Source organism: Nestor notabilis, unplaced genomic scaffold (genome assembly GCF_000696875.1).
Source record: "Nestor notabilis isolate BGI_N333 unplaced genomic scaffold, ASM69687v1 scaffold1070, whole genome shotgun sequence".
NCBI lineage: Eukaryota > Metazoa > Chordata > Aves > Psittaciformes > Psittacidae > Nestor > Nestor notabilis.
Window position 1 is genome coordinate 1,046 of NW_009910410.1, and position 27,486 is coordinate 28,531.

The following is a 27,486-nucleotide window of genomic DNA, read 5'->3' on the forward strand; positions in this document are numbered from 1 at the left end:
GGTTTAGATAGGAGAAGGAAGGATTATATTTCTTGTCCCCATCCTCCTCTTTTATTTTTAACTGTTTCTCTTGTTGTTAATTGTAGAGCAGTACTGTACTAACCACAGTGATGACTTACAAGGTAGCAATCGATAAAAGATGGCCTAATAACAAAGGCTGAAATGATTTGTGCCTGAACAATCATTCCAGTGGTTTCAAGGACAGTGAAATTACAATGAGTATGGTAGGGGCTCAGAATGGGCACCTCAGCATATAAAACCTAGGCTTGTTTGCTAAACCCAAAGCGATTGCTGAAACCTTGTCAGTTGGATGGAGGGAAGCACTAACTCTAGGGTCAAGCTGCTATATAATTTTTTCTGTGTAATGCTCTGCTTTTTCTCCAAAATATTTGTGAGAGATTACAAAAATGGACAAAGAAAACTGAGACTGAGCGAAATTACAATTTAGTATGAAATGTGCAAGTCTGATTTTTTTTGTATGCTTTCAATTCTGCTGTTTTCACCTGCGGTTAATTGCATCATCGTTCCCTATAAAGCAACCTGAAGAGAAAAATGCTTAGTTAAGTGGGAGAGCAGTATTGTAAAACCATTTAAAAGTCAAGCAGGAAGGTTATGGACTGGTGTAATACAAGTCAGGTAATCTGAAATTTTGGCAATTTCCATTTAGAGCCTTCTTATTTTTAACACTAAGATTGAAGTATTATGGTGGTTGGCATTCAGTTTTCCATTTCTCATTTGTGGGATATGTGGGAGATGGAATCAGGGCAGAAGTGAGAGGTGTAGTGAAGCACTAGCTTAACATTATTTGGGGCAGGTGTTGTTATTCTGTTCTTTATGAGAGCCCGGAGGTTGCTGTCCATCCCTTCTTGGCAAAGAGTTGTTCTGTGTAATAGCATAGATGATTTCCACATGTAAATGTAATTTCAGATCTGTGCTGTGGTGGAAGATAGATTTATGGGGGAGGAGAGTGAAGAAGTTTCTGACTCTTGAGACTGACACACTGAGTTTGAAACATCTTCACTTTCATTTAATGCACTTGGACAATTCAATTAGTTTGGTTTTGTCTCTGTGAACTTCATATCCTAGCAGCTGGTTTATTGAGGAATGGCTGGCGTTTGTTAAAACCGCTTTTTAAATCTTTGTGGTTACTGGATTTTCACTGACTGTTTCCTGATTCTAACACTTACTGACCTGGGCAGTATTAGAATTTGTTAGCAGAATGACCAAATAGAATTTAGACATTACTTCTCTCTCCTACTAATTGTTTTCTTCTAAGTGGGTGTCCGTACTTCCTACCTAATATGTACTGGGACTGAATGTTCAATTCCCTTGGCTAGTTTTCAAATGTATGTGAAATATCACAAATTAAAATACCACAGTATCTTTAACTGTGCTCATCCCTCTGCAAAAACAGTGTCACCTTTTCAAAAGACTAGTAGTGGGGAATTAGCATGTCTTTCAAGGTTATAAATGGAAATTAAAGGGGAGGGGCCAAATCCACCCCAAAAGAAGCAGTTTTGTACTTCTTCAGTAGAAGCTTTTTAATTAAAAACTCCCTTCCTTACTTTCATGTCTTGTATGTGAACATCACCATTAATCTGAATGAAACTTGAGTAAAAGAGTACCTCACGCATGCCCTTGAAAAATCAAACCTAATGATCAAAAGAACAGTACCTTATAAAATGGAGTAATTACAAAAATGACTTTGATGTCATTTGTTTGTTTATGATCTTGATTTAAGATGAATCTGTGTTCTTCTCTGAGTAAATACATGAAAAATGCTTTAACAGAAATGCCATACCTTTGCAATTTCTTTGAACAGGTACTTTGTGTTGGACTTTGAGACGGGGATTCTGCAGTATTTTGTGAATGAACAAAGTAAAAACCAGAAGCCACGAGGAACCCTGTCTTTAGCTGGAGCTATAATACTGCATGGTGATGAAGTGCCACACATGTTGGTGGTCTACTCTGCTAATGGAGAGATGTATAAGTTGAGAGGTACAGTGCTGCTTGAAATGCCAGCTGAATCATTGTTCTCTCCCATGCCCACTTCTGCATCTCTTCTCTCATGCCTCACTTTTCTTTTACTTCCCTGTACTTTCAGAAATAGTGGTTATACAGCTATAGTGTTACACGCTATATTATAAAACATAATCTGGAGTTAAATATCTGTGAATTTACCATATGTAAACTTTCATGGCTGGAAGATACCTCAAGATGCCTTCTATAAGCTATTATTGTGATAGTACAATATATCTTATTTGCTTCTGAAGGAAGAAAAAGCTGTTTTATTGCTGTCCACAGCATAGCATTTAGTTTTTGGTATTGTTCTGCCCTGCCACCATCCTGCAGATAATGTGCAGGAATGAACCTGCTGATGGGTCAGACAAGGGAAAAATGCCAAGTGGAAGGCTTTTAAGATCCTATGTTCTTTTAAGTCTCAGAATAATTGAATGCAGCATTAACATAAAATTGTGCTTTCCCTTGCTCCCAAATGTAAGAAAGACAAAATAGGGGTATGTAAGAGTCACTTCGGAATTACTTTTACCTTTTTTTTATTTTTTTAATTAAGGAAATAACTTTATTTTAAGGTATTTTCAGTCTGATTGATCAGAACACTTTTCTATTGAACTAGTTTAGAAGAAAAAAAATGCCAACTGAGATATATATATATATATTTATACAAAAGGTGACATAGTGTAGTGTAACAAAAGTTTAAAATCGTTAGTTTTATTCTGACCACAGTTTGTCAATTGTCTACCAGGACAGAGTACGCAGGACTCCTCCGTAGTACAATGTGTTGCTGTTTTATACCTGGAACTGACTGAAACACAAGAACAACGAAGGAGAGTTTTTGTTAAAACTTCTTTGGCATTTGCACAGCTAGAAATCATGAACACTTGTGGTTTCATTATGATGCTTTTCCAATCACTTGAGATTATAAATTACTTACAATATGCTGTTTTAATTTAATGAAATCTATGAGTTTTATTCAAATCTGTAAATATTTTTTTATGCTGAGTCAATAACCATTGAGATACTTAATAGCAAAGGATGTAAGAGAAAATATTTACTGAAATTATCCACTCTGAGTTGGTATTCTTAATTGGGATTACTGTAGTAGTGGTTTGTTTGAAACAAAACCTCTCTCCCAAATAGATTTAGTAATATTACACAGGAGCCACCTGACACAGGCTGCAGGCAATCTTTCCAATATTTTCTAAAGCTGTTTTTTAAAGATGGGGGGGAAATTTGGGTTTTCGTTATTGTGTGTGTCTTTAAGTTGCATGCAGATGACACACAGGTTTAAAGAGATATTTAGTTGAACTGCATTAAACCAGAAGTACTTAGGTATCTAGGGAACAGGTAGCTTGCCTGGTAGCTCATTGACAGCCTGAGTGAGAGCTTTTACTGATTTAAATGCTGTGGTGTGGCACTTTACAGAGGGGCAGAGGTAAAACAGTGTTGTGGGTTTTGTTTGTTTGTTTGCTTGATAAAAAAAGGTCATCTTGAGGTAATTCTGATTTTAGTAACACTTGGAAGAGATAGCTATGAAGAAGACTCATAAACTTATCTCTTGCAACTGGCCACAGCATCTTAAATCAAGGTTTTGATGTGTTGTATTGAAAAACTTACACATGAAATAGTGTAAATTAGAATTTACAGTGCATCGTAAGCAATAATCTTCCCCCCTCCAGCCCCATCATCTTCTTTTCAGTATTGATTTAAGTGTGATTCCCTGCATTTTCTTGTTTCTGTTCTAGCTGCTGATGCAAAGGAGAAACAATACTGGATAACTCAGCTTCGGTCCTGTGCCAAACATCACAAGGAAGGTAATTCTAAGGTAAATAATTATAAGGAAGAAGTAACTATTTTGTTTTAAGTGGGTAGGTGAAGAACAGTATGACTTGCACGATAGACTGGCTGCTATAGTTAGTGAGTTGATGTTTAGAGGTTTATGAATAAAAGCAGCAAGTTGTCATTCGTCACTAACTGGAGAAGGTTTAAGTCAACTGGAATCTTAATAAACATTGTTCTATTGATGAGGAAATTATTTCATTTTCATTTCATTTAATGGCTCTTATTATAAAAGTTTTAGGTAGATGTTAGCAGGAGCCTTCAGCTTCTTTACCAAATCTGGAAGAGGTCATCATATGAAGGTTTATATTATTTATTTCTCTTCGGAAGCGATGTCAGAATTTTTGTCCTCAAAGAGATAAAAATTTTGGACATGTAAAAAAAAATGTTTGTACTTAAAAACCAGCAGGATAATGGGTTAAGAGTGTCTCCTGTCTCCCAGTAGAAATTACGTGAATCTGTTTAATATAGAATGCACTTTGGAAGTGAGAGATATTAAAACCAAACAAAAAGTCCTGTTAGAAATAAATGATTATTGTATTTATTTTATGTATGATTTTGGTGTTAACACTGAGTCACTAGAAAAAAAAAAGTCCTGCTCTTATTTTCAGTCCTTTTAGCACTTCTATTGGTATCTTTACAAGAATGAAAAAGATTGCTTTCCTCATGAGGAGCTGTTTGCTATACTAAGAAAAAAATTAAATGCATGTAACTGCAAGGAGGAAGGATTCCTCCCTGCCCCAGGATGCTGAGGGTATCAGTCTTCCGTTAACTGCTGTCAAAGTTGTTGATCTTGAGTTTCTTTGAAAGTTGGACTTAGAAAAGATGCATGGTGTTTCGAGGAGACTGGCATTCATTGGAGTATGCCATGTAAAACAAAACCAACTTTTTGTTGTTCTTTTTGAGTTATGTGGACTTGTCAGGAAGCAAGTATTGTGTAATTAAAACACTTTTTGAAGGAGAATACATAACTTCAGTATTTTGATACTTTCTCACTACTTATGCATGCCAATTAAATGTGGCTTTTATATAGCTGCAGTCCAGAACCATTCAGAAAGGTGCAATTCTGCTGATCAGAATACTCTTGCTGTTGATTGGCAGCTCAGGGACTTCCTGTGCTAGAGATAGTAACTTTTTATACTCAGCTGCCATCAACGACATATTCCTCAATATGTTTTCTGGTCACTTCTTGAACCCATGTAAATGTTTAGCATCTATAGTGTACTGGGATGAGGTAGTAAAACTGTTGTTCAGTATAGGTGGTATCAGTGACTCGTGTAATGGCATAATGATTCTTACACTCTCTGTTCATTTGCTGATATTTCTTAATACTGGATTTGTTTTTCTCCTTTTGCCTGCTACTGATAAATAATTCTGTAGAATTGACTACACTTTTTTTTTCTGATGATGGGAAGGGAAAGGGCGAATCAGAGAAGTAATGTGTTAATTAGTGCTGTGGAGTGGCTGAATAGAAAATATGTGCTAGCTGTTAATAGTAATAGTTGTATGGGAGAACCTCAGAGAAAAGGAACTGAAAAATAAAAGGAGATTATTGAAACTGGAGATTATTATAAGATGCTTTGGATGCCAAAAGTGTATATAGGTTTGAAAGGAAAAATGTTATTAGAAAATCTTGACTAAGTGAGTGAGTGGGAGGCTATTAAATACAAAGACGGCATCTGCCATGGAGGATTGAACACGCAACTTTTGGAAGCAGGAAGGGCTTAGAATGGGAGGCATCTCTAGGCTTCTTCTTGTAGAGTCTTGCGTAGTGACCTGCCACTGCTGTGGCTTTTTTCTGCTTCCTAGGCTCACAGTGCAAGAAAATAAAAGGATTTCCTTGACTTGAGAGGTGGTGCATATACATAACTGAGGAACCAAATGGAAGGTTATTTCAGACAGCAGGAAGAGAGTTCTTGCATTTTTCTTAGACTGATGAAGTACAGAAACTTTTCATAGGATGGTGGAGTATAGATGCATTTGGGTTGCTACAGCCAGTCATACCTTTCAATTAGCTTGGATCCATTTATTAGAGAACAGAATACTGACTCAAAAATATTTTTTGGTTCTGTGTTACAAGTGTGTATCTAAAATCAGACTAGGCCACTTTTCACTTGATGTGTTTGTTAGCAAAGCGCTCTCACTTCTCCACCTTTGTAAGCCACAGAGCAAATAGAGAATTTACATCTTCTGTATTTTGACTCTGCTTCTTATTCCAGAAGTGTACTGTACTTGAAACAATGTCATGCTTACCTGTTCCTGGGAACCTTTCTTTTGACCAGATTGGTCTCCTGTTTTTCAGTATCTTTTCCCTTTTTCCCCCTCCAGTCTTCTCAGACTTAAGAGTATTATCTGAGAGGCAGATTTTCCCTGACTTTAGCATTGCATATGGTGCTGACTTAGATTTCATCTACAACTAAGTTTTAAAGCTTCTCTTTGGATATCAGATATTGGTTCCAGAAGCTAGGAGAAAAATGCATTTCTTTAACATCTTTGTTTTCCTCAGTTTCATACTTTAAAACCACTGCCTGGTAGGAGGTAAGGGAAGCAGAAACTGCTGCATTTCTTTGTTATTTTTTTCCCCCCTTTCTTTTGTAGATGAAGCTACATTAATATAATTATTATTAACATGGAAGTGGAAACGGGCTGTTAAAAATATTTCAAATTTACATAAACCAGCATGCTGCAATTTTAGCCACCTTACTGTTTCTTTCATGTTGGGGTTAGGAACTGGAATTAGATAGAAAGGTCTGTAATGACAACAGAGAGAGGTACATGTTTGGCTTCCTTTTGAATAATTTGAATAATTGAGGACTTGATGAAAATCTGTATGTATGGATTTTGTTAAAATAGCCCTACCATTGATAGGACTGTCACGATGTGATTTGTTATTTTACTGCCAGCAGGACTGGATTGCTCTTTTTTCCCTCCTCTCCCTATTCTTTGAGGGGTGTAGTAACTGATAATCACATCTTGTCTGTCTCTCATAGTGCTGTTACAAACAGGCAGATGGATACTCATGTGTTTTAAGCTTCTAGAGTTTGAACAGCATCCAAGCTCTGAGAACCGGCATCTGGAAAGTTGGAGGCTGAGTGCTTGCTCCCACCTTCTCCTACAGCTTAAGCTCACCTTTTTCAGAGAAAGGATAAGAGGCAGAAATTTCTAGCTATTTTTTTAGGAGTCATACACTTGAGAATGAGGTGGGATGGGAAGTGTAAAATACGCAGTGAAGGGTATGATTTATCTTATGCAAGAGGGACAGAGATTAACAGGGGAAAAATAATGGGATAACAAGCCAAGCAGTGGGAAGGTTCCCAAGAATACCAGCGAAGCAACTTTTAGCTACTGGTCTTTCATACTGGGGAGAGAAGATGGTTTTGAAATCTTGAGTAGGTATTATTGGAAGGAGATTCAAGAGAAAACATGAGAATTTGGAGAATGTTTTTCAATGCTGAATCTGTGTCACTATTCCTGTGAAACACTCACAGGAGAACATTCCTCCTTCCTGCTCTGGATCCAGATCAGCACTGGTTTCCTCTCTTTTTTCAGTTCCTGACTGCTTCAGAATGCTACTGCATGATTTGTTGTCCTTGCTGCCTTTAAGGCTTCAGCTGGGATTGAATTAGTGGAGGAAATGAAGCAGAGCAGTGATTTGGGGAAAAAAAAAAAAAAAAAAAAAGTATACTAATGACTAAATTTAGTTGCATCCTAATGAATGGTCTGAAGGTGAGCTGTATAGCTAACAATTGGATGTAACACAAGCTAAACCTGTCACAATGTTTTAATGAAGTTTTACATCTAAATGATAAAAAGCAGTAAAAGATAATGTTCTCTAGCAAAGAATTCCAATGCCGTAAGATAGTCTTAATGTTCTTGGTATGCCCATACGAGTCTCATTTTGCTTAATTACAGATTGCTCAATCTCCACAAGTGCCAAATCACACTGTACTGGAAGAATTGTGTGTCTGGATAGGATTGCAGGGGTTTTTTTTGACAATTCTAAGTGAATATTATTGTACATTTTTAAATGGATTATTCACTGGCATTTTTAACATCTGCATGATAACTGTTTCCATAAAACCAGATTCACTTAGTGAAAGTTTCAAGTCTTTGTGAATGTTCTTTTGGTTCTTTTATGCACATGAAACCTCTTTTCCTTTTGAGCAAGTTCACTCGTCCCTGCTCTGGTATGCTTTTTTGCCTCCTCCTCTCGACCCTGACCTGTGGAAGTTAATTAAAGAATAGTGCTTCTAGTTAAAGCATGCTTTGGAAATCCTTGCAGTCGTGAGGCTGAGAAGGAAACAGTGCTTGACTGTAAATATGTGAATGTTTCACACCCTTTTTCCTCCCTTTGGAAGCTGCATGAAGATAAGAGTTCTCTGTTTCAAAATCCTTCTATAGAAATGGAAAAAAAAAATATTTAGGACTAAAAATGAGCTTGCTCAAGTGATTCTTGATGACGAAAAGATTTTATGATGGAATGATTATCGCAGTCTCTTGCTTAAAAGCATACATATGTATTGCCTTACTGAAGATGATGAAGCACTATAATATTCTGTCGAAAAGTTAGTACCATAGATGGTGCTTTACACAAATGCGCAAAGCATATCATACGCTGATCCATTTGCAGTGCTGAAGTTTGGATGTTATGTAGATTCAGTCATTTGCATTTTAATGTTTGCGAATGGTTATAATGTAAATTAGACAGATCTCTGTCCATATTTTTCTTTTATCAGTGTTTGTTTACTTAAGATGCATTGGAAAGGAAGTTGATGGGAATTAAAATACTTAATGGGGATGTCTCAAAATTGTAATTACTTTCTGAAAGCGTACGACTTCTCATAGCTCTAAAGCTGCATGCCAGCATTGGTTCTGTGCTATATACATGCACAGTAAAGGAATGTCATTTCAGTATTTATTATTCTGTAGAAAACATCTGTGGCATAATGCTGTGAAAATGATGATTATTAGCCATAAACAGATAGGACAGTTCACTTCAGAAATGAGTTTATTGATCTCTGGCATACTGCATTTACTTTCCAAGATAAACAAAACTGTTTGCTTCTGGTAAGTGGTGAAAAACATTTCAGCTGCTTTCTGGGCAGGAAGGGCAATCTCGAGGGAGAATGAGTCATGAAAACATTAGTAGAGTTGGAACTTACTGTTCTACAATTACATTATTTTAGTTGTTAGGATTTTTGATATCCAAGTGGAAGCATTCATTATACTGCTTTTTTATCTTGGAGGTGGACAATCTACTAAAATAAAAATCTTAACCCAAACCCTATGTTAGCTAAGTGTACTTTAGCTGTTTTAGGTCATAAACCCAAGATGAAGGCAAGTTACAAATTAATCTTTTATTAGCTTCTGTATTATTCTTTTATTAGTTTCATTTTATTAGTAGGCAAACAGTTGGAGCAATGGTAAAGTATAGCCTCAGGAAAGAATATTTGTAATCCATTTGGAGTGCTTCAGCCTGTGGATTTCTTGACTCATTATTTGCACCATGCATTACTGATTGTTGGAGAGATAATGTCTTCCTTTCATTAGACTTTTCAGTATCTTTTTATTTATTTATTTGCAAACCAGAAGGCAGTAGGACCAAAGAAAACAAGGTATGCTAATAGAGGTACAGTCATACCAGCAGTGCTAGGGTGAAGAGCAGGGGATTAGGGATAAAGAACCAGTGGTCACTGTAATTGCTTTGATTTCCTGTAAGAATGACTTTAATGTCTGTTATGGTGTGATGTGTCATGAGAGTGTTTTTAGCTGTGGAAAACATCACATAGGCTTTAACATCTTAACAAAAATAGAAAACTCTAGTTTTTGCACAGCTGTGTGCCAGTGCAAAAGAGATGCTTGTCATTCCCGGTGTTTGATCTGAAGAAGTTTTGCGAAAGAAGAGTCAAGTATTTGGCTGGGATGTAGGTGTTGACAATGTGCTGTAAAATTCCAAAGTGCTGAAGGGGCTGAGTGTGTAGTTCCTGGAGAGGCGTCTTCTGGCAGTGGCAGGAAGGAGCTGTCAGGAGGAATTAGCTGCTGCCCTGACTCCTTGGGCAGAGCAGGCACAGCACTCTGCTGCTGTACTCTGTGCCTAAAGGCGTGGAGCCCCACTTCAAAAGGTTTTCAGTGGTTGTATAAACTGCCTCCTGCAGACATTCACCCGGGCTGCGTGTGTGACTGCTTTTGCAAGTTGTAAGTTGTAATTTTTTATATTTATCATGGGGCGTTACCTAGGGGTAGCTTCATGGCAGCCAGAGGGCCTGGTGCTGAGCTCGCTTAGGGTTTATATGTTACAGATGAACTCTAAAGAGTAATCCCAAGCTAGATGCTAGAGGATTTGTGTCATGAGCTAGTGGAGTTTTCTGGCACATTAGTTGGAAATGTTGGGTCATGAGACGAATGAAGGGTATAAAGGGACAGAAAACAAAGAGGTAAGGAAAACTTGCTTATGGACTTATAAAAGCTGTTCAAACCAATGTACTTGGCTCTGATGTTTGGCACAGACTGTGGCTATATGTGCTAATTCAAGGTTGCCAATCTTCCTGCAGCATAGCGTTCATAATTATCTTGTGCTGAGAGGGGAAGGAGAGGACTCTAGTAGAAAGGCTTACTGGCAGAGGTAGTCTCTCCCTGGAGATCTCATAGCACTATTGTTGGGCAAGGCATGCAGCTGAATGTCAGGCACACCAGGCTATGTCCTTGTGTACATGCTGATTCCAGCCTATCTAGTGTCCTTGTAGCAGGACAGCCGTCTTGAGCAGCCCCCCCACCTGCTACTGAAAGTATAGATGGATCAGTTCTTCCTGATTTTTCTCTCCTCCCCCACTGATTCACAAACTCCATGCCCTGAAAATGAGTATTCACCAACAGTTGCTGTGAGCTGCCACGTGCCTTTGCAAAGTTTAATGAAAAGCCATCTTAAATGCACTGTGGTTCCACAGACTGTTTATTTTGCCTGAAGTCTAGGGATACTGTTGATGTAGCCCAGCGAGTTGTGATACAAAGTGAACTAGAGCAAATCTTGCAGGGGAAAAAATCTAATTTGGATAAGGACGACTCCTAAAACAATGGGCATATCTGTTTCTTGGAAGTGTGTTCATGACTGACCTGTGATATGAAGCCAGTTTAAAAATTGCAGCTAGCTAGCAGCTTTTGTATTAGTAGTTCACTATCAAATTTATGACTCCCAAGTGTAAGTGGGGTTTGAGGAAAGACATATTGTGTTGGATGACATGATGAGGTGTGAGCTGCAGTCAGCATGTCTGATGTAACCTGCGGGCCAGTTAAGGATAGTTCACTGCAGTTTGTAACACTGTCTTAAGGAAAAATAGCATTGAATTGCCAAGAAAGAAGAATTATATCGATATTAACTGTGCATTTCAATTTGTGAACATACCTCTTGTAGTGTGCAGGTTAAATGAGATTATTTTGGCAGTTGTTTTTTCTGAAAAGTAACTGTCCTGGCATCCTTCTGGTTCTGTATTTAAACAGAAACTGTACATGGATCTTTTTCATATTTGTTTTATGCTACTTTTGCTATTTGCAGATCTGTAACTCCCTCCCCCCCCCAAAAAAAATCAAAACATAATTGCACTTCTCACACAATACTGGTTTTTTTTTTTTCCTTTAAGAAAAACTCACTGTTTTACATGGCTGCTTTTTATCTGTGTTTTAGGATCAGTGTAGCTGTATGAAGGTAGCAGTTACGTATTTTTAATATTATTGTCTCATGATACTAGAATGTCACTCATTCTCAGAAGATTTCTTTCTAAAACCAAAATAACTTTTATTTAACTGGAAGATAAGTTGATCTTATGCCGGGAAAAAAAGGAAATAATCCTGTTCTTCCTCTGCAGCCTAAATTTAGTTTAGAAGTATTCTAATGCTAATCAGTTTAAAAACCAAACACCAGTAAGTATATTCTGCTATTATATACTATGCATAGCTTTCCATCTGTGAAACCTCTATTTAAAACAGGATATTCAGTCACACCCAGTCTCCGTCATCCCCTTTTTTGTCCTGAATATCTTTTTCTCTGGCTCTTAGTTTAATTGTATTTATGTCTAAGCAATGCTCTTCCACATGGAAGATGAATGAAAAACCTGGCAACCTTCTGTGCCCTTCTGACAAATTCCATCCCCTTTTTTTCTTCCTTAGAGTCAAATCCAGTTTGAATACAATTGTGAATTATCAGACACGACGGTTGATTTTTGAATGTCTGAATCCACAGATGCTTCTTATTATAATTTTCTTAGTCATGGTAGTGAAGAATGTGTTGATTACAATACCGGCGTCTGACCATCATTTTTGGAAGTGTGTGTAAATGTAGGTTCACACCAATGGAATAATGCTTATTTCTATGTGTACAGCAGTTCTTTACACGCTGGGAAGGTGATAATCTATTTTTTAAACCTTCAAATGCCTCAAAAAGTCTGAATTCTAGTTTTGTGTAGGGGTGGCAGAGGGATCATTTAACTTCACTCTTCCTTCTTGGCAGTGCCAGATAAACTGTCTTTTACAGGCAGTGTAGTGGTGGCAGGATGCCTGACTAATTCAGTGCTAGCTGGAACCTGTCCACCTTGCATGTAAAGTCTTTTAATGAAATACCCACACAATTGCAAAGTTTGACCTGTGAGGGAAGAGGAGAGAGATTGTACTCAAGTAATGTTTTTGTGCACTTGCCAGCAGACTCAAGAGTAGTACCCCACGTTGATGGTAACTGTCTTAGCAATGCTGAAGACTGCTGTCATTACTTGTGCAGGGTTTGTCGGGGAGGTGAAGTGCTATTTCACCCATGGGCTGTATATGCACCTTAGTGCTACTAATTGTAGCACTTTACTCTCTGAAGTGGTTTGTATTTCATGAAGCAAGAGTTTTTCTGTTTCAGTTTTAACCTTGCAGGGCAGTCAATAGTTCAAATAGAAGGGAAAAGCTCTTTTACATTACATATGAGGTCCCATCTGAGCTTGATTGAGAATTGCTGTCCTAAAAAACGTGAGTTTGAGGGCTGCAGCAAGGAAACCAAGATGGCAACACTCACACAGTTAGAACAGAGAAAGTTCTTGAATCTTCAGGCTGATTTTATAGGTTATATGTTAAGAGTATTCATGCTGCAGATACTGTTGGAGATTTATTTCTGGCCTTTTTTGTGTTTGGGCTTTATCCCAAGCTTACTGCAAAACATTTTGACTCTTTAAGCCATATTTAATTTTAAATGTTAATGTTTAATTGATGTGTGGATTTGCCTTGCCAAAATTACAGCTCCTGTGATGCTGCAAACAGCACTGCACAGTTTCAGAAGTTCATCAGGTGAAATTGCTTTCTTGCTGTTCACAGCAGTTTGGTGAATTATAGGTCAATGGCTTCATAAAAAGTATTTGTGTTGGTATTGTTATTACTCTGTCTGCAAAATCCTTCCTAATCTTTCCTAAAAAGTATGGTTGTAAGAATTTAGCAGCATGTTAATATGTAAGAGTTTATGAAGACTTTTGTGAAGGCCAATTTCAGGCACTCCAAGAAACAAAGGTAATAGCTGCAATGTTTCCAAGATCCCTGCCGAGCAGTGCAAATGGATCAGAAGGAATAAATCAGCTGTGAGTTACACCTCCAGATTTAGGTTTGTGAGGAAAGTAGAACAGCACAATCTATAGCCTGAATTGTAAATTATTTACTTGTGTAAAGGTTGCTAATATCAATATCCCGTTGGTTGTTCTAGAACATTTCATCCTCACGAAGTAGAAGCTCATCTCTGCTGCCATCTGGGACAGTTAATGCTGCATCTCCTAGTGGCCAGCGACATATGAATCAAAGTGGGCCAACTGTTGTAACCATCACGCATCACAAATCGCCTGCAGCTGCTCGAAGAGCAAAGAGCCAACGTTCTGGTCAACTCCATGAAGTCAGAGAGGTAAGGGAGAAAAATGTGCTGGTTTGCTATAACACCGAACAGCTTATTTTGCTTTAAAATAAGCAACCAAGTCTAGCAAGTTAACAGTTCTCTTTTGTTTCTTACTTTGTTTCCTACTTTGTTTGACTGCTTTGTACTGATCCCCTCATAGAGCAAAAGGCAGTCTTTAATTCAGCTTAAAGACTGGTGTGTACAAGCTTTTTTATGCCAGTGCTAAAATTAGTGTGGGCACATGCTTAGAAGAGGAAATAGGTTGGCCACAGCTCCCAGACTTTGCAGCGGTGCTGCAGTACCAGAGGAACATCTCTTAAGCTGCATGCAGCAAAACCTTTCAGATTGGAAAGAAGGCCCTGAAGCATTTAGCTTTTTAGCTAAACCCCCACCCCTTGATTAAATCTAATAAATGAATGTGAAAGAAGGCACAGCTGAACCCAGGACACCAGGCTCAGCAGTTTGTTTCTATGTGGCAATAGTTTTAACTTTGTTGCCAAGTTTCTGTTGTTGGCCTTGTGATGGAAGAATGCTTTGTCCGTATTAAACAGATAAAAAGCAAATGAGAGAACATGTTTCTTTCAAAACATGTTTGCCAGGGTTTAAGTATAACTTGTATACCAATTTAAGTCTGCCTTCCAGACAGTGAAAAGAGTACAGAGTTTTAAGATTAAATAGTATGGCAGACTTGCATAGAACTTGCTTTCGTCTTTCTTTCATCCTTTTTCATTAATATTTTTGCTTTGTCGGAATTTCTTGCTGTTCTTTAATAGTGGCTTTGTAGGTATCCCTCCCACCATTCTACCAAAGAAACTGCTGGCAGCCTAACTGCTTTAAAGCATTCTTTTATCACATGGGCTTAAAATATCTACCCCAGTCCCTCAAGTTACAATCTCAACAGTCTGCTTTTAAGTTTATACTCCCTAAATGTTTTATAGAGACCTTTCATATTAAGAATTTTAATGAATTCTTAGTGTGTGGTCACAATGGATGTTCAATTTACACCTCTTGATGAAGAATGCTTGTTTTTATTCTGGTAACATTAAAAGTGAAAACTTCCTTTGTCCCCTCTGTTGTATTAACAAGTCATTCCTTGCTCTGAAGTCATTCCTTGCTCTGAGGAGCATGCTGTCTGAATGTCACCTGTGTTTTCTTTACATTATAGAAAACACACATCTGTTTGTTTTTCATTAGAATATCTTGTCTTTGCCTACCAATCATCTCCCCTAAGTTATTTCAACCTGATTAAATGTATTTGCTCTTGTAGGTCGAATTCAAAGTGCACCTTAAACGTGATAATAAAATAATCAGTGAGAGCTGTTGCAACTTTGTCAAATGAAACTGGATAGGGCTGAAAGGAATTTAAAAGAGACAATTAGTATATGTGCTGATCATAATAAGCTGGAAAGAGAAAAAAGTCAACAGATGCAAAGAACTACACTTCGAAAGGAAGAAATAATACTAGCCTATAGTAAAACAGAACAAGTGGCTAGGTATCACCTCTGCAGAACAGGCCTGGGTATTTCAGACTCATCTGTTTGCAGTGTATTGCAATGTGTTGTCATTCCAAAAAGGTAAATATTACAGGACTTTAATCTGTAATCATGGAAGATAATTATTTTGTTGTGCTTGATGTGAGAGTAATACCTCAGCTGCAGCACCAAATCTTGAGAGAGTAACTTAAGAGGGCTGCAGTAAAAAAACCTTAGACATTGAACATATGGTAGTAATAGAAGATTAAAAGAAGTGAGTGTTTTTCAGGGAGGGAAGATGGTACTAAGATAAACAATGCATAGGAAAATTTTATATGGAGGCATGTGAACGTTACCTTTCTATGTAGTGGATTTATTTTTTTTTCCTTTTTTTGGTGTGCTACTGCTTAAAGAAGAACATATCAGTGGAGAAATCAGTCCTCCTCCCTCTTTTCCCATCTCACGTAAAAAGAGTGTGCTTCACTGATCATGTTTCCATCTTGTGAAAATATAAGTCTGTTTTTCCAGATTAAGGAAGCAGACAGATTTCATTTCAGTGGCATGCTCTGTGCATTTCCTTCTCCCTGCTTTTCAAGAGTGGATGCAATAGACCTGGCTATATGCTGCCTGTTTTTTCAGGAGATTTTCTTGTTCCCTGAGTCAGTGGTGACTGTTAGATCTACCCTTTCATGTTAAATTTATAAATGAAGAGATGGGTCCAGAGTTCTTCCCAAAAGTGCACTTAAATCTGCTATAGCCTTTTTTTTTTTTTTAATGTGAAGTACTAAAAGTACAATAAGAGAGAGTTAATCCTCTCCTCAACACCCAAATCTTCGCTTTTTATTTGGAAATTGTTTGGTATGATTTGGATGAAGGGAAAAGACTGCAAAAGGCTTATAGATCTGTGTTAGTGTTCCCCTTACAGAATGAAGTCACTAAAGCTTTGATGTGCAGATAAGCTTTTTTTTAATTGTACTACAAATAGGGCTACATTAACTAATTTTACATCATGTAAAATTCAGCGGTTGAATCAATGGAAAGAGTTGATATACTTCTGGAAAGTGAAAAGAAGCCTGTGTTTTTTTTTTTTTAATTTATAAAACAATGTTATGACAATACTACAATATTATATATGAGATCTGTGAAAAGCAGCAATGCTACAAAAGAGGCATTCTTCACTTGGCACATAGGGTCTTCACTAGCTTGGACAATGCCCCTGGGAAGTGCTGAATTTGAAATAGCTACTCAATTCCGTACCAGATTTCTTGATTTGGCCGTGTTACTTGGAAACAGTGAAGTGTATCTCCATGTTGCAAACAGGACAAAATATACTCTAATATTTAACATAATGCAGTGATGTTTGGTGATCCTGAGTTGCACTTTTTCCCCTTTTTTCCTTTTGTAGTAAGAATAAACAGCACATTGTTTCCTTGTGTTGTTTGTTCTGGCAGATTGATTTATTTATTTATTTTACACAGATAATAGCAAAGAGGCCTTTTTAGCACCAAACTCACATGCAGAATTCTGTAAAGGTAGTAAAAGCAACTGTGTAATACAGTCTCCAAAATGATATATGTAGTTAGTGTTTCTTAAGCGTTGTGAAATAACTTTCCCTTTCTTCAAAATTTTTGTAAGCTAAAATTGAGCATGAATATTGAGCTTTTGACTGCTGTTAAACTTTAATACTCAAGCTACTTCTATATAGCATTGAGTTGAAATGGAGCTCAGGAGCATTACTTTCCATCATAATGTAATTTTTTGTTTAAAATAATACTGTTGTCTTAAATCATTCTTTTGCTTGTATTAACTTGATGTTAATAGTCCAGTCCGTACTGATTTATGGAATGTTATATCAAAACTAAACTCCCCATACATTAATTTGGGAGAGCTGATTTGCTATGTGTTGCATTTTATGTGGAATTATTGGAGATCCTACCTCTTTATTTGGGCCATAACTTATCATTAAAAGGGTGCTTTCAACTCATTTTTCAGTAAGTGATTTTATGATAACCTAAGTGTGTGTGGTCTTAAAATTGGATTCTGTTTTTTAAACTACGCATATTATTGTCCTCTTAGTAATTTCTGATAAGAGTTATGCTTGAAGAGTTCTTTACTGCAGGCAGTTAAAATTAACCAGAACATAAAGCCAAGTGACCACATTAGACTTCATACTAACTTTTAGCTGTCACTGAACTAAATAATAGTGGCATTCTTCATCTTGGAATCATGTTTATTTTGTCTGAGAACATCTGACCATTGTACCACCTCTGCCAGAGTTACCACTGTTGTTAAAGAACCAAGAACTGCAGTATGTGAACGTTTTTTAGTAACTTATATTAATTATTTACCACCGTTTAGAAAAGTGAAATGGAATTAACCAAAAGAAGTGTAGAAAAATTATTTTTTCCCACAATTTTAAAAGTTGATAGAGAAATTTCTGATCCCTTTGAAATGTGGAGTTTGTTACAGCTTTTAGTATTCCTGAGTGAACTAGTCATCAGCATGTATTTCTGAACATCTGGTGCTGTGACATGCAGATTTCATGGGGCCTCCACCAGTGTGAGACATCTATTTTACGTGCCAGTGAGCAGTTCCAGAGTTTGGAAGGGACTGCTTTTTGGTAAGATGACAGTCTTACTGCTTCTTTCATGTCCTTCACCATATCTAAACATGATTACTGTTTGATTCCTGCAGGAAATATGAAACTAGATGATAGTTCTTCACTTCCTCCCTTATAATAAAGGAAAACCTAGGACTTGGACTTAAGGCTTCACAGAGTGAGGTTTACCTGCAATATTTTTGGTCTGCAGTTGGTCAATTTCCTATGGTTACTAGGAGAGAGAGATGAATCTAAAACACTGGGGATTTTCAAACAAGAAGTGAATGTCTTCAGGTCACTGTAATATTGGGGTAGCAAAATTAGGAACTGACTGTTAGTGAAAAAGAATGCTGTTGTCCATGGGGAGCTGTTTGTCCTGTTACAGAATTATAGCACTGCACAGGCAGTATTGTAGGTGAAAAAAGCAAATGCAGTACTTAAATCACTTAGGGAAGCATTCAGACTTGCAGGACTTTCACATATGTGAAAGCACAAAGGCAGACTAAGCTGTGAGTATGGTTATGGTGAAACTTTGTAATCAGTTTTTAAGCTGGTAGTAGAGGAGAAACTGATGATTTTTGTTCCATGCCAGATTTTACTTTTCTGTGCTGTTGTGCTTTTGCTATGCATGTTTGAAACTAGTTACCGAAAATCATATTGGTGGTTTTGTTTGTTTGTTTGTTTGTTTTTTCCTAGGTATGTTTTAGTATAAAAAGTACCTTTGTGATGGTTTTTTTTTGTGGCAGTCTGTGGTCAATTCTTTTAACTAGAGTGAGTCTTCCTGCACTTCAAAACTAGCATAGTAAATCCTCTGTAGATTTCTCAGGCTGAGCAGGGAGTTTCGTCTTGCTGGCTTATAGATACCGCAGAAAGAGTTTCTAGTGTTTAACTTTTCAATTCAAAGTATCCTGTTTTCTGTTGATTTGGAGGAAATAATGTGGTGTTACTGTGAATGGCAATTTTGGAAAGAACACAGAGGAGGAACTTCTGTTAGTTGAAGATCTCCAGTTTTAACTGGGCTTGTATTTAAAATATCTTCCTGCCACCCTCCACTATACATAATAAAGGATCATCCTTTTGGTTATCTTTCATCAGTTATTTTCAATCATATACAAAATAGGTAGTCCATAACTATAGATGGTTACTGCTTGGAAAATGGGACAAGTTACTTAATTGGTTACATCTTAATACCACTACATCTATACTTCATACGCATTGTATGTATTACACTTTCATTTGTCTGCAAACTCATTGTCACAAATTTTTCATTTTAATTAACAGGGTGTGGAAAATGGGGACTAATGTCTCCACTCTGAAAAAGATAATGAAAAAGTGCTTGCAAAAACCCCAAACCAAAACCAAAGTTATTTCTCAGAAAGCAATGATTTCTTCTTGGCTAGTAGTAGTGAAGAAAAGACAGCAGAAAACCTTTGGGTCAATTCTGTGTCTACTGAAGTCAATAGAAGGTGAATGCAGCCTTAAGTTTTAAGTCAGCATTGATATTTATTTGGCATAGAGCATGCTGGTGTAAGTTATGCTACAGCTACTACTATTTAACCATGCTTAGAAGCACTTTTTGAATTGAGAAGTATTGTAATACAGATTTGTGTTATGGGTACATTTAGCAGCTTAGTTGCAGCTGAGCTGGCTGATACTGAGGGTTGCTCCCAGCTGTGTTTTAACAGGAGCCATTATAATTTGTTTAGGGGCATTAGACCTGTAACAATATAAACCAGTTTCAAATCTAACACAAAGGCTAAAAGGGGCAGCTGTAGGCATTATCATTGCACTTTCTTCTGAATTGTATTGCCCCCAATTCTAGTAATGTGTGTTCCTGATACAGTATGAAGATACCACTGTAAGCATGCAGAAATGTTCTTCTGGCTGCTCTGCAATGACAAAAAGTGAATTGAGAGCATATTGAACAGATTAAATAATTTGGTATTTTCTCTGGCAGTTTCTTGAAAGGCTATTTGACTGTCTATAGATGTCTTATCACCTACATCTGTTTATTCTACCTCAGGTTAGTACTGCAAAGACCAATAAAAACAGCTCCTCGGGGCATAAATGAGATGCTTAAATCTCTGAGATTTCATTTACCTTCCAAAGTAGCAAATATGCATGTGCTTATAGAAATTATTCAGCAAGTAGCATTAACTGTGTCACTGTAGGGATGAGGAAATGGAAATTATTCTAATACTATAAAGCAATAGTTATTAAATCACATAAACATGAGCTGAATGCTCTGTGTTCTCTGAATCTCTACTTTGCCTTTGCAATATTTTTGGGGTCAGTTACACCTTCCTAAACTCCACCTTGTTCTGTGCATTTGATCTTGTATTTGTGCAAAGGTTGAGTCATTCTGGATTCCAGATACCCAGGCTGGGAGTATTCAGGTTGCTATGGGAATCGTAGAGCAAATATTCTACTAAAATTACACTGTTTGTCCATGTGAGTTATGTCAAGAGTGAATTGAACCTGGTTCATTATTTCTGATTCTAGCTCCTCCTCCAAATCTGAAAAAATATAAATAATGCAAACATGGCTTATTTTAACTTTTTTTTCTTTTTTCCTCAGTCTGTAGTTTAGTAGCAACTGAGCATGTGCAAAGATGATAATTTTCAATCGTTTAATAAATGGCAATTTATAAATTAGAGATAATAGTGTATATGATAGCTCCATTCAGAGACTGCTGCAGCATTCGTTTTCTTCAGCAATTGCAGAGAAGCGAAGATTACTCTTTACGGTTACTAAAATATTTCATTAAATTTTAAGTAAATGGTAGGTTCTCAGAGGAGCTTTAGAGAAGTCAGATTTGAAGGGAATTGAAACCCCAGATTTTTTGTCACTTAATTTTGTACAAAACCCAGAATTCAACTCTTCTGTTTCATACGCATATACAATCCAGCATAGCATATCATACACTTACCTATGTTTTTGAAAGCTACAAGGCTTTTTTCTCTCACAGTTAAAGCACACATACTGCAGTAGTTTCAGTTGAGAGCTGGCAGTTTGAAAAGGAAGCTTTAAAGAAAACATGCTTTAGTAAATCTTCTCAGATTAGAATATTGCATCTCAGGGCTGCTTGTTTGATGGCCCTGCTTTCAGTGCAGGTTTCTGCATGGCTGGCACTGATCTCCAAAGCAAATTCTGAGCGAGGGAAGGTGCACTTACCTTCTGCAACTTTATAATGCAGATTACTGCTGACAAGCGATGTGGGCTATTTTGTTAACCCACCCTTAAATGCTATTTTATTAAATTAAGTAGAAGATATTTCTGAATGTTCTCAGTGCTAATAGATGACAGGGTAGTATTAGGTGGCTAGCCAAGTTTCAAATATTAAGTATGGAAAGTACTTGCATAAATGGCCTCTAGGAGAAAGTAAGTGTAGAAATGGCTCATATATTTTAAGCGGACCATTCAGTTTACATTATTATATGCGTTTATCGAGGGACTTGTTATAATCTTCAGCTCCTTGTATAACACCCAAAGTGCTGCATGCTACACTAAGATATATAGGAAACATTTTGATTTTACAACGCATGGGAATACTAAACGCTATAGCTCTCATCAGTTATTCAACAAAGACCTGGTCTCTAGCAACTTGCTACATGTCTTATTGTGATCTCCATCTCTGCTTGGCTGGCAGGTTTTGAGTACTGTAGACACTTCGTGTGTGTTACACAGATGTTTTTAAGCAGCTGCTTGCCTCCTTCTTGTCTGCAACTCTGATTTCTGATAACATGCTTTTAAAATACGGCTAATGATGTGATGGCTAGGAGCATTTCATCCAGTAAAAAAGGTTGATTTATATAAAGATATAAAATAGGAACTGAATGTGTAAAGAATGGAACATAGGATCATGTCTAATATAGAAATAAACAAACTAGTGCATTTAAAAAGTGCACGACAGGAGACAGTAAATATCAGCTGGTCCCTGGAGTGAAAATCCTGTGCTGAGGTCCCTGGAGAGCTCATAGCCCCTGGAGGTGCTGATGTGGACCAGTGGCATGGCAGCAGCATTAATGGAAGCGCCAAATTGGAAAGTAATTAGGAACAGGAGACAATTGAGCCATATTGTCACCTCCAAATCTTGTTTTCTCCTAGTTGTCTTGGACTGATTCTAAAAGCCAAGTCTTAATGATATTTGCTCTCTGTTCTGTAAGGGTTTCCTCACAAAGAACCACCCTGTGAAGTGGGCGATTAGAAGGCTGAGCAAAAATCCCAAAACAAAATCCCGAAGGAAATAATGTTTTGTTAGCTGAGACAATGAAGATATGTAGCAACTGGCTTTTCAGCTGTTCCCTTAACAGAGATTGTGTGGATTCCTGGCTAGGGAAAAGAGAACAAAATAGCAGATGGGGGTGAGGGAAGCTTGTTTCCATTCTCCTCCAAGGGAAGAAATAGAATTGTGAAAGCAGAGGCAAGGACTGAAAAGAAAATGTGCCCTGGTGATTAGCTGCCAACCTGATTGTCAGAGGTATTGTTCTGTTTGTTCCGTCACTTTTTGTATCTCTGTCTGCAAATTACATGCCAAATGAAAATTAACTTGCTCCTTTGAAGCTTCATTGATAGGATGTATGTGTCTGAGCCTTAATAACTGTTATATAACAAGTCATTCCAATTTTACTGTTCATTGTTTGCTTCTTTAAAATAATTGAGGTCAAGTTGGCTGCAACCCCAAGGTGACAGTAATGAAGAATTACGTGCTTAGTCTCTCTAATGGAAGGGAAGTAGTAATCAAGAAAGGCCAATTGATATGGGTGTCATTATTTGGTTCCATCTTTCCAAGGTGCTTTTAGAATATCTCTCTTGCTGTTCTAGGATCCTTTCTTAAAATATTTTTTCCCATTAGCATGTAATGTTCACAGAGGCTACTGTGGGTCTTCATCCAGACTGAAGCTTTGTGGGTAGAATTCCCTTCTGTTCGTAGCTCAAGGAGGTTCTTTTTGGCAAAAAAGCTCAGTTTTTCTTGCAAGCATAGTGTGCATGTATGTTACTTGTGGAACTTGAGCATGTTTGTGGTCATCTGGTCTTGTACATGTTGTAAGAGATTTGTGTTACATATTGCAGTACTTCTAGCAGCAACCTCTATATATAGCTCTTACAAGCTGTAATTTTACCTTCCTAGCTTTCATGCTATTGATGGAATACCATTAAAAGATCTATGGACTTGACTTGACTGAAGGAAAAAGAGAGGTCTGTAAATCCTTAACAGAAAATCTCTTTCATCAAGTAGTAAGATGCACGAGTGACCTTGAGTAGTTTGAGAACACTTTTCAGAAGTCAAGCAAGGCAGAAGTTCTCTTGCTCTGAAATGGTTAACTATAAATGGTTAACTCAGACTGAAAATGCATTAAATTGGGGGGGGAAATATAATTTTTACTGCAGTTGCAGAAGTTACCTTAATTTGTCAGACTTCACAATTGGAGAGGTATACCTTTTGAGCTGGTCATTAACCATTTTTACAACAGTCTTATTGCGTGTGTGTTCATGCTCTTCCTTTTTCAGAATAAATAGTTGAAAGTGGCAAAGTTTCATGGAAATACTAAGTAGGAATTACAAACTTGAGCTGAATTGGTAGCTAAAGTGTCAAATTAATGACTATTATGATTCTGTTAGTGACATTGGAGTTCCAGGTATCTGTGTCTTAGATTTTTGTATGTACTTGGTACATGTGTGTATATTTTACTTCTGCATATATTGGAAGTCTGTTTTCACTTTTAATTTTTACAATATGACATTTTATTGATGAAATACAGGTCAAGATTGCAAGAGGAGCCCTTGCTCAAGGTCAGAATTGGTGACTATAAGGTTTATATAGCAACCCAATGTATTTGGTTTACAATGACTTAGAAGTTTTTACTTCTTTGTGTGTGGATTTTCTTCTCTATTGTCACTCATTTGCTTTTGATTTTAAGAAAAGCAGTATTTTATTTTAAAGAAAACAAATAAAAAAAACCCCCAAACCCTGTTGTATGTGCTTGTTTAACAATGAGAACCAAGGTCCTGACTTGTATCACAACTTATTCTAGGGTGGTTTGAAAAGCTGGTTTCTACTTGTGTCCTTTTCCAGTGTCTGAAACATTTTTCTTCTGGTACTATTGTTTTAAAGCAAGAAATCAGCATTTCCAGGAAGTGTATATATGTGTGAAACAGAGATAACACTTTTATTAAAAAAACCCAACAAAATGCAAACCAACCAACCAATGATTTGTATTTCTTTCATATACATGGGTAGCTGTATCTTAATACCTACTATAAAAGGGTTTAATATGTGTGAACATAAATACCAAAAAAGGAAAATACCATACCTTAAAATTTAAGTTGCTCATGTGCATGTCACATTGTGGCTGGGGAGGTCCGAAGAATCTTCCTCGGGTTTTATATTCCAGAAGAATGGTAGGATGATCTGAAGTATTTAAATCATTATATTAGAAAGACAGGATTGGTGATGCTGCTGATTTTCTTGGCCAGCACCACATGGCCTGAATGACAGAGGAAGTGTCTCTTTGCCCTTTGAGGTAGTACGGCTGATGTCATTCTTCCTTTGCTGCAAGGTATTGCAGCGTGAGTCCAAGCAGTTTGAGGTTGAAATCATTGTGTCTTGGGAGATGCCCAAAGACAGCTGTGGATCGAGTAGGCTTAAAGCTGGTGTTTGCTTTAGGTTGTTGTGAAGCTCTGTGTTACTTTGGTGAAATCCTGCAGGATTTCTAGAAAGTAAGTAGTTTTCCCCTTCTGCAGGGCAAAAAAGTACTATGCAACAGCAGCTGGAAGAGAGGAGTGAGAGTATGTGAGAGAAACACAGAAGTCAGTAAGTAATTCTAGAGAGAAAGATGTTCTGATTATCATAATGCCCATCTGGGCTGGACAGTCCTGCAGTCTGAATAATAGAGCATTTCTGCTGTAAATAAAATCATGTTGCAAGCAGTCATAAGCTCTTCCATTCAGGTCTGGCTATTCAGTTTTCTTCCTTTGAATTTCTATATATCTTTGGTTTAGGATAGGAGGAAAAATCTTTTAACAAGAGAGTTCATTTTTATACTTAATAATTGGAGTCTCTCTCTCTGTGTAGTTTCAGAAACAAATTGAAGCCTTAAATTAAAAAATGACATTCAAGTTTCATAAGATGATTTCTCTGCATGGGAAAGATTAATTATATCATCTAGTATTTTAACAAAATATTGAATTACTGTGACTTTTTTAGTACAGAAAATAGCATCTCAATTTTTCATTGTTACTTCATAAATTAATTTTTAACATCTAATTTTAGTTTATTTACTGTATGAAAGAATGTTCTTTCTTCTTATTATGCCTGAAATATTTTTCTTTGTAATCCTAGGGTACCTCATAGCTTTTTCTGCTTATCATTCATATATACTGTGGGAGTGATGCTGACAGTAGAGTAATTTCTACTTACCCCCTATTTGTTTGGGATCTTGTAACGTAACTGTTTGGTCCCATACATCATGATTGGCAGTTGCGTTCACAACCAGAAGATCCAGGGTGTGCAATTCCCGGTGCAAAGGAGTACTTAGCAGTTGCTGTGGTGGGGGTAAGTAGGAAAAAGCAATCACACAGGATTTTAAGATCAGACTGGGAGAGGAGGAAGCAGGCAGCAACAGAAGGTGTGAATTGGCTGGTTTGAATGTCCTACTGAGGATAACATAAGAGATATTTCGTGTTCTATTCAGTCTTCTGTGAGGGTGTTACTGGGTGGCAGGCATCTTAGAGGGTACAGTTCTGAAGAATTGTGTTGGGTTTGTGTGGCAAGGAGCTATGGAAGTGGCTTCTGTGAGAAGCTGCCCGAAGCTTCCCCTCTGTCTGATAGAGCCAATGCCAGCCACCTCCAAGATGGATCAGCTGCTGGCCAAGGCTGAGCCCATCAGCAATGGTGGTAGCACCTCTGCGGTAACATATTTAAGAAGGGCATAAAAGTGCTGCAGCAGCAGCTGGAAGAGTGCAAATATGTGAGAGAAACTAGCCTGCAGGCACCAAGGTCAGTACAGAAGAAGGGGAGGAGGTGCTCCAGGCACTGGAGCAGAGATTCCCCTGCAGCCTGGGGAGGACCCCACACTGGAGCGGGGGATGCCTGAAGGAGACTAGGTCCCCACGAGAAGCCCACACTGGAGCAGGCTCCCGGACGGATCTGTGGCCCCGTGGAGAGAGGAGCCCACACTGGAGCAGGTTTGCTGCAGGACTGGTGACCCCACGGGGGACCCACGCTGGAGGGACTGCACTCCATGGAAGGGACCCCATGCTGGAGAGTTCATGGAGGACTGTTTCCTATGGGAGGGATTGCACAGCTAGAACAGGGGCAGAGAGTGAGGAGGAAGAAGTGACAGGGACAGCGTGTGAATAACTGACCACAACCCCAATTCCCCATCTCCCATGCTGGTTGTAGGGAAGAGGGAGAGAAATCAGGAGTGAAGTCGAGCCTGGGAAGATGGGAGGGTTGGGAGGAAGGTGTTTTAAGATTGGGTTTTAATGTTGTAAAAAGTGGAGAACTACTACTTTCATATTTGCAAACGGGGAGGATGGAGAGCTGCAAGGCTTATTCCTAATATAACCCTGTGTAAGAGCAAATAATTGAATACTAAGCAAGTTATTTCACTTTGGGAAATGAAAATTACACTTTAACTATCTCAAAATCTTTCATGCTGGTTTTGAAACCAGCTTAGAGTGCTGATAAATCCTGCTTCTCCTCCCCATGGGATAGCAAAAAGAGGACCCACAAGTAAAAGAGAGGATAATTCTATAGCTGCATGTCTGTCCTGTTAAAGGTTAATGTGTTATTAATGAGTTTCATCTAGCATGGTTTGGTCTATTTGTATTAGCCCCTCTTTGATTGACTCTTTTTAGAACAACCACACTTTAACTCTTTTACATACTTCTGTCAGTGACTTAAAAAAAAACACCCCACCAAATGGCAAGCATGTAAAAAAAGTTCAGTTATTTCAATAATATATGTTACTTCCTATCCTTTTTTACCACAGAGTTGTTCTCTGACTCTCTAGAATAGAGGATGCTTTTCCTTTTTGATCTATTTATTCAGCACCTTAAACAGAGTGGTTTTGATCAGTGTTCAAACAGTAAATCTTCAGCAAGTTCTCATGCTTTGAATCCTGCACAGAAGTTGCTGTTCCTCTTGTCTTTTGCTGTGTCAGGTGTGTAGAACAGTTGCTGGTATCACAATGGTAATGTGAAGCTGGGTAGCATAGAAAGGATGACTCAAAAAGGCTTTTTTAAAACTATTTTAGGTCAGCTAGAGAATAGTGAGACTCGGAGCAGTACCTTGTTTTGGATAAAAGGAGAATAAATCATTAATTTTATTTAAACTTCTCCTCACCTATGGAGAATATAGTTGATGAAAGCCTGTAAACTTTCAGCTAGATAACTGCAAACGTTCAGTTAATTTTCCATATGTTTCATAAGCTCTCATGTCAGTTCATCTCATGTTCCTGTCTAAGCAGCAGCAGAATATAGTTGTCCTTTATTAAGGGGGAGAGGAAAATGGAAATGTTTGAAGTTTTCAAAGTTTGAGTTTGGATGTTATTTCTGGTGGAAGTAAGTCTTTGAAAACGTAAGCTATTTCTCACAGGAAAAAAAAAAGGAAAAAGAAAGGTAGGTAGGAAAACTAGTCACTCAGAAATGAA

General features: G+C 37.6%; 1 protein-coding gene across 1 annotated transcript in view; it reads left to right on the forward strand.

Moving 5' to 3' along the window:
• Positions 1-1,822: 1,822 nt before the first annotated feature.
• OSBPL10 (oxysterol binding protein-like 10) overlaps positions 1,823-27,486 on the forward strand; it is a gene marked incomplete at its 5' end in the record, with an annotated part of 71,762 nt that continues 46,098 nt past the window's right edge. Inside the window, 3 exons of the mRNA XM_010009768.1 lie at positions 1,823-1,998; positions 3,765-3,844; positions 13,577-13,768. Of these exons, the coding sequence (XP_010008070.1) occupies positions 1,823-1,998; positions 3,765-3,844; positions 13,577-13,768 (448 nt within the window). The remainder of the gene's footprint in view (positions 1,999-3,764; positions 3,845-13,576; positions 13,769-27,486) is intronic.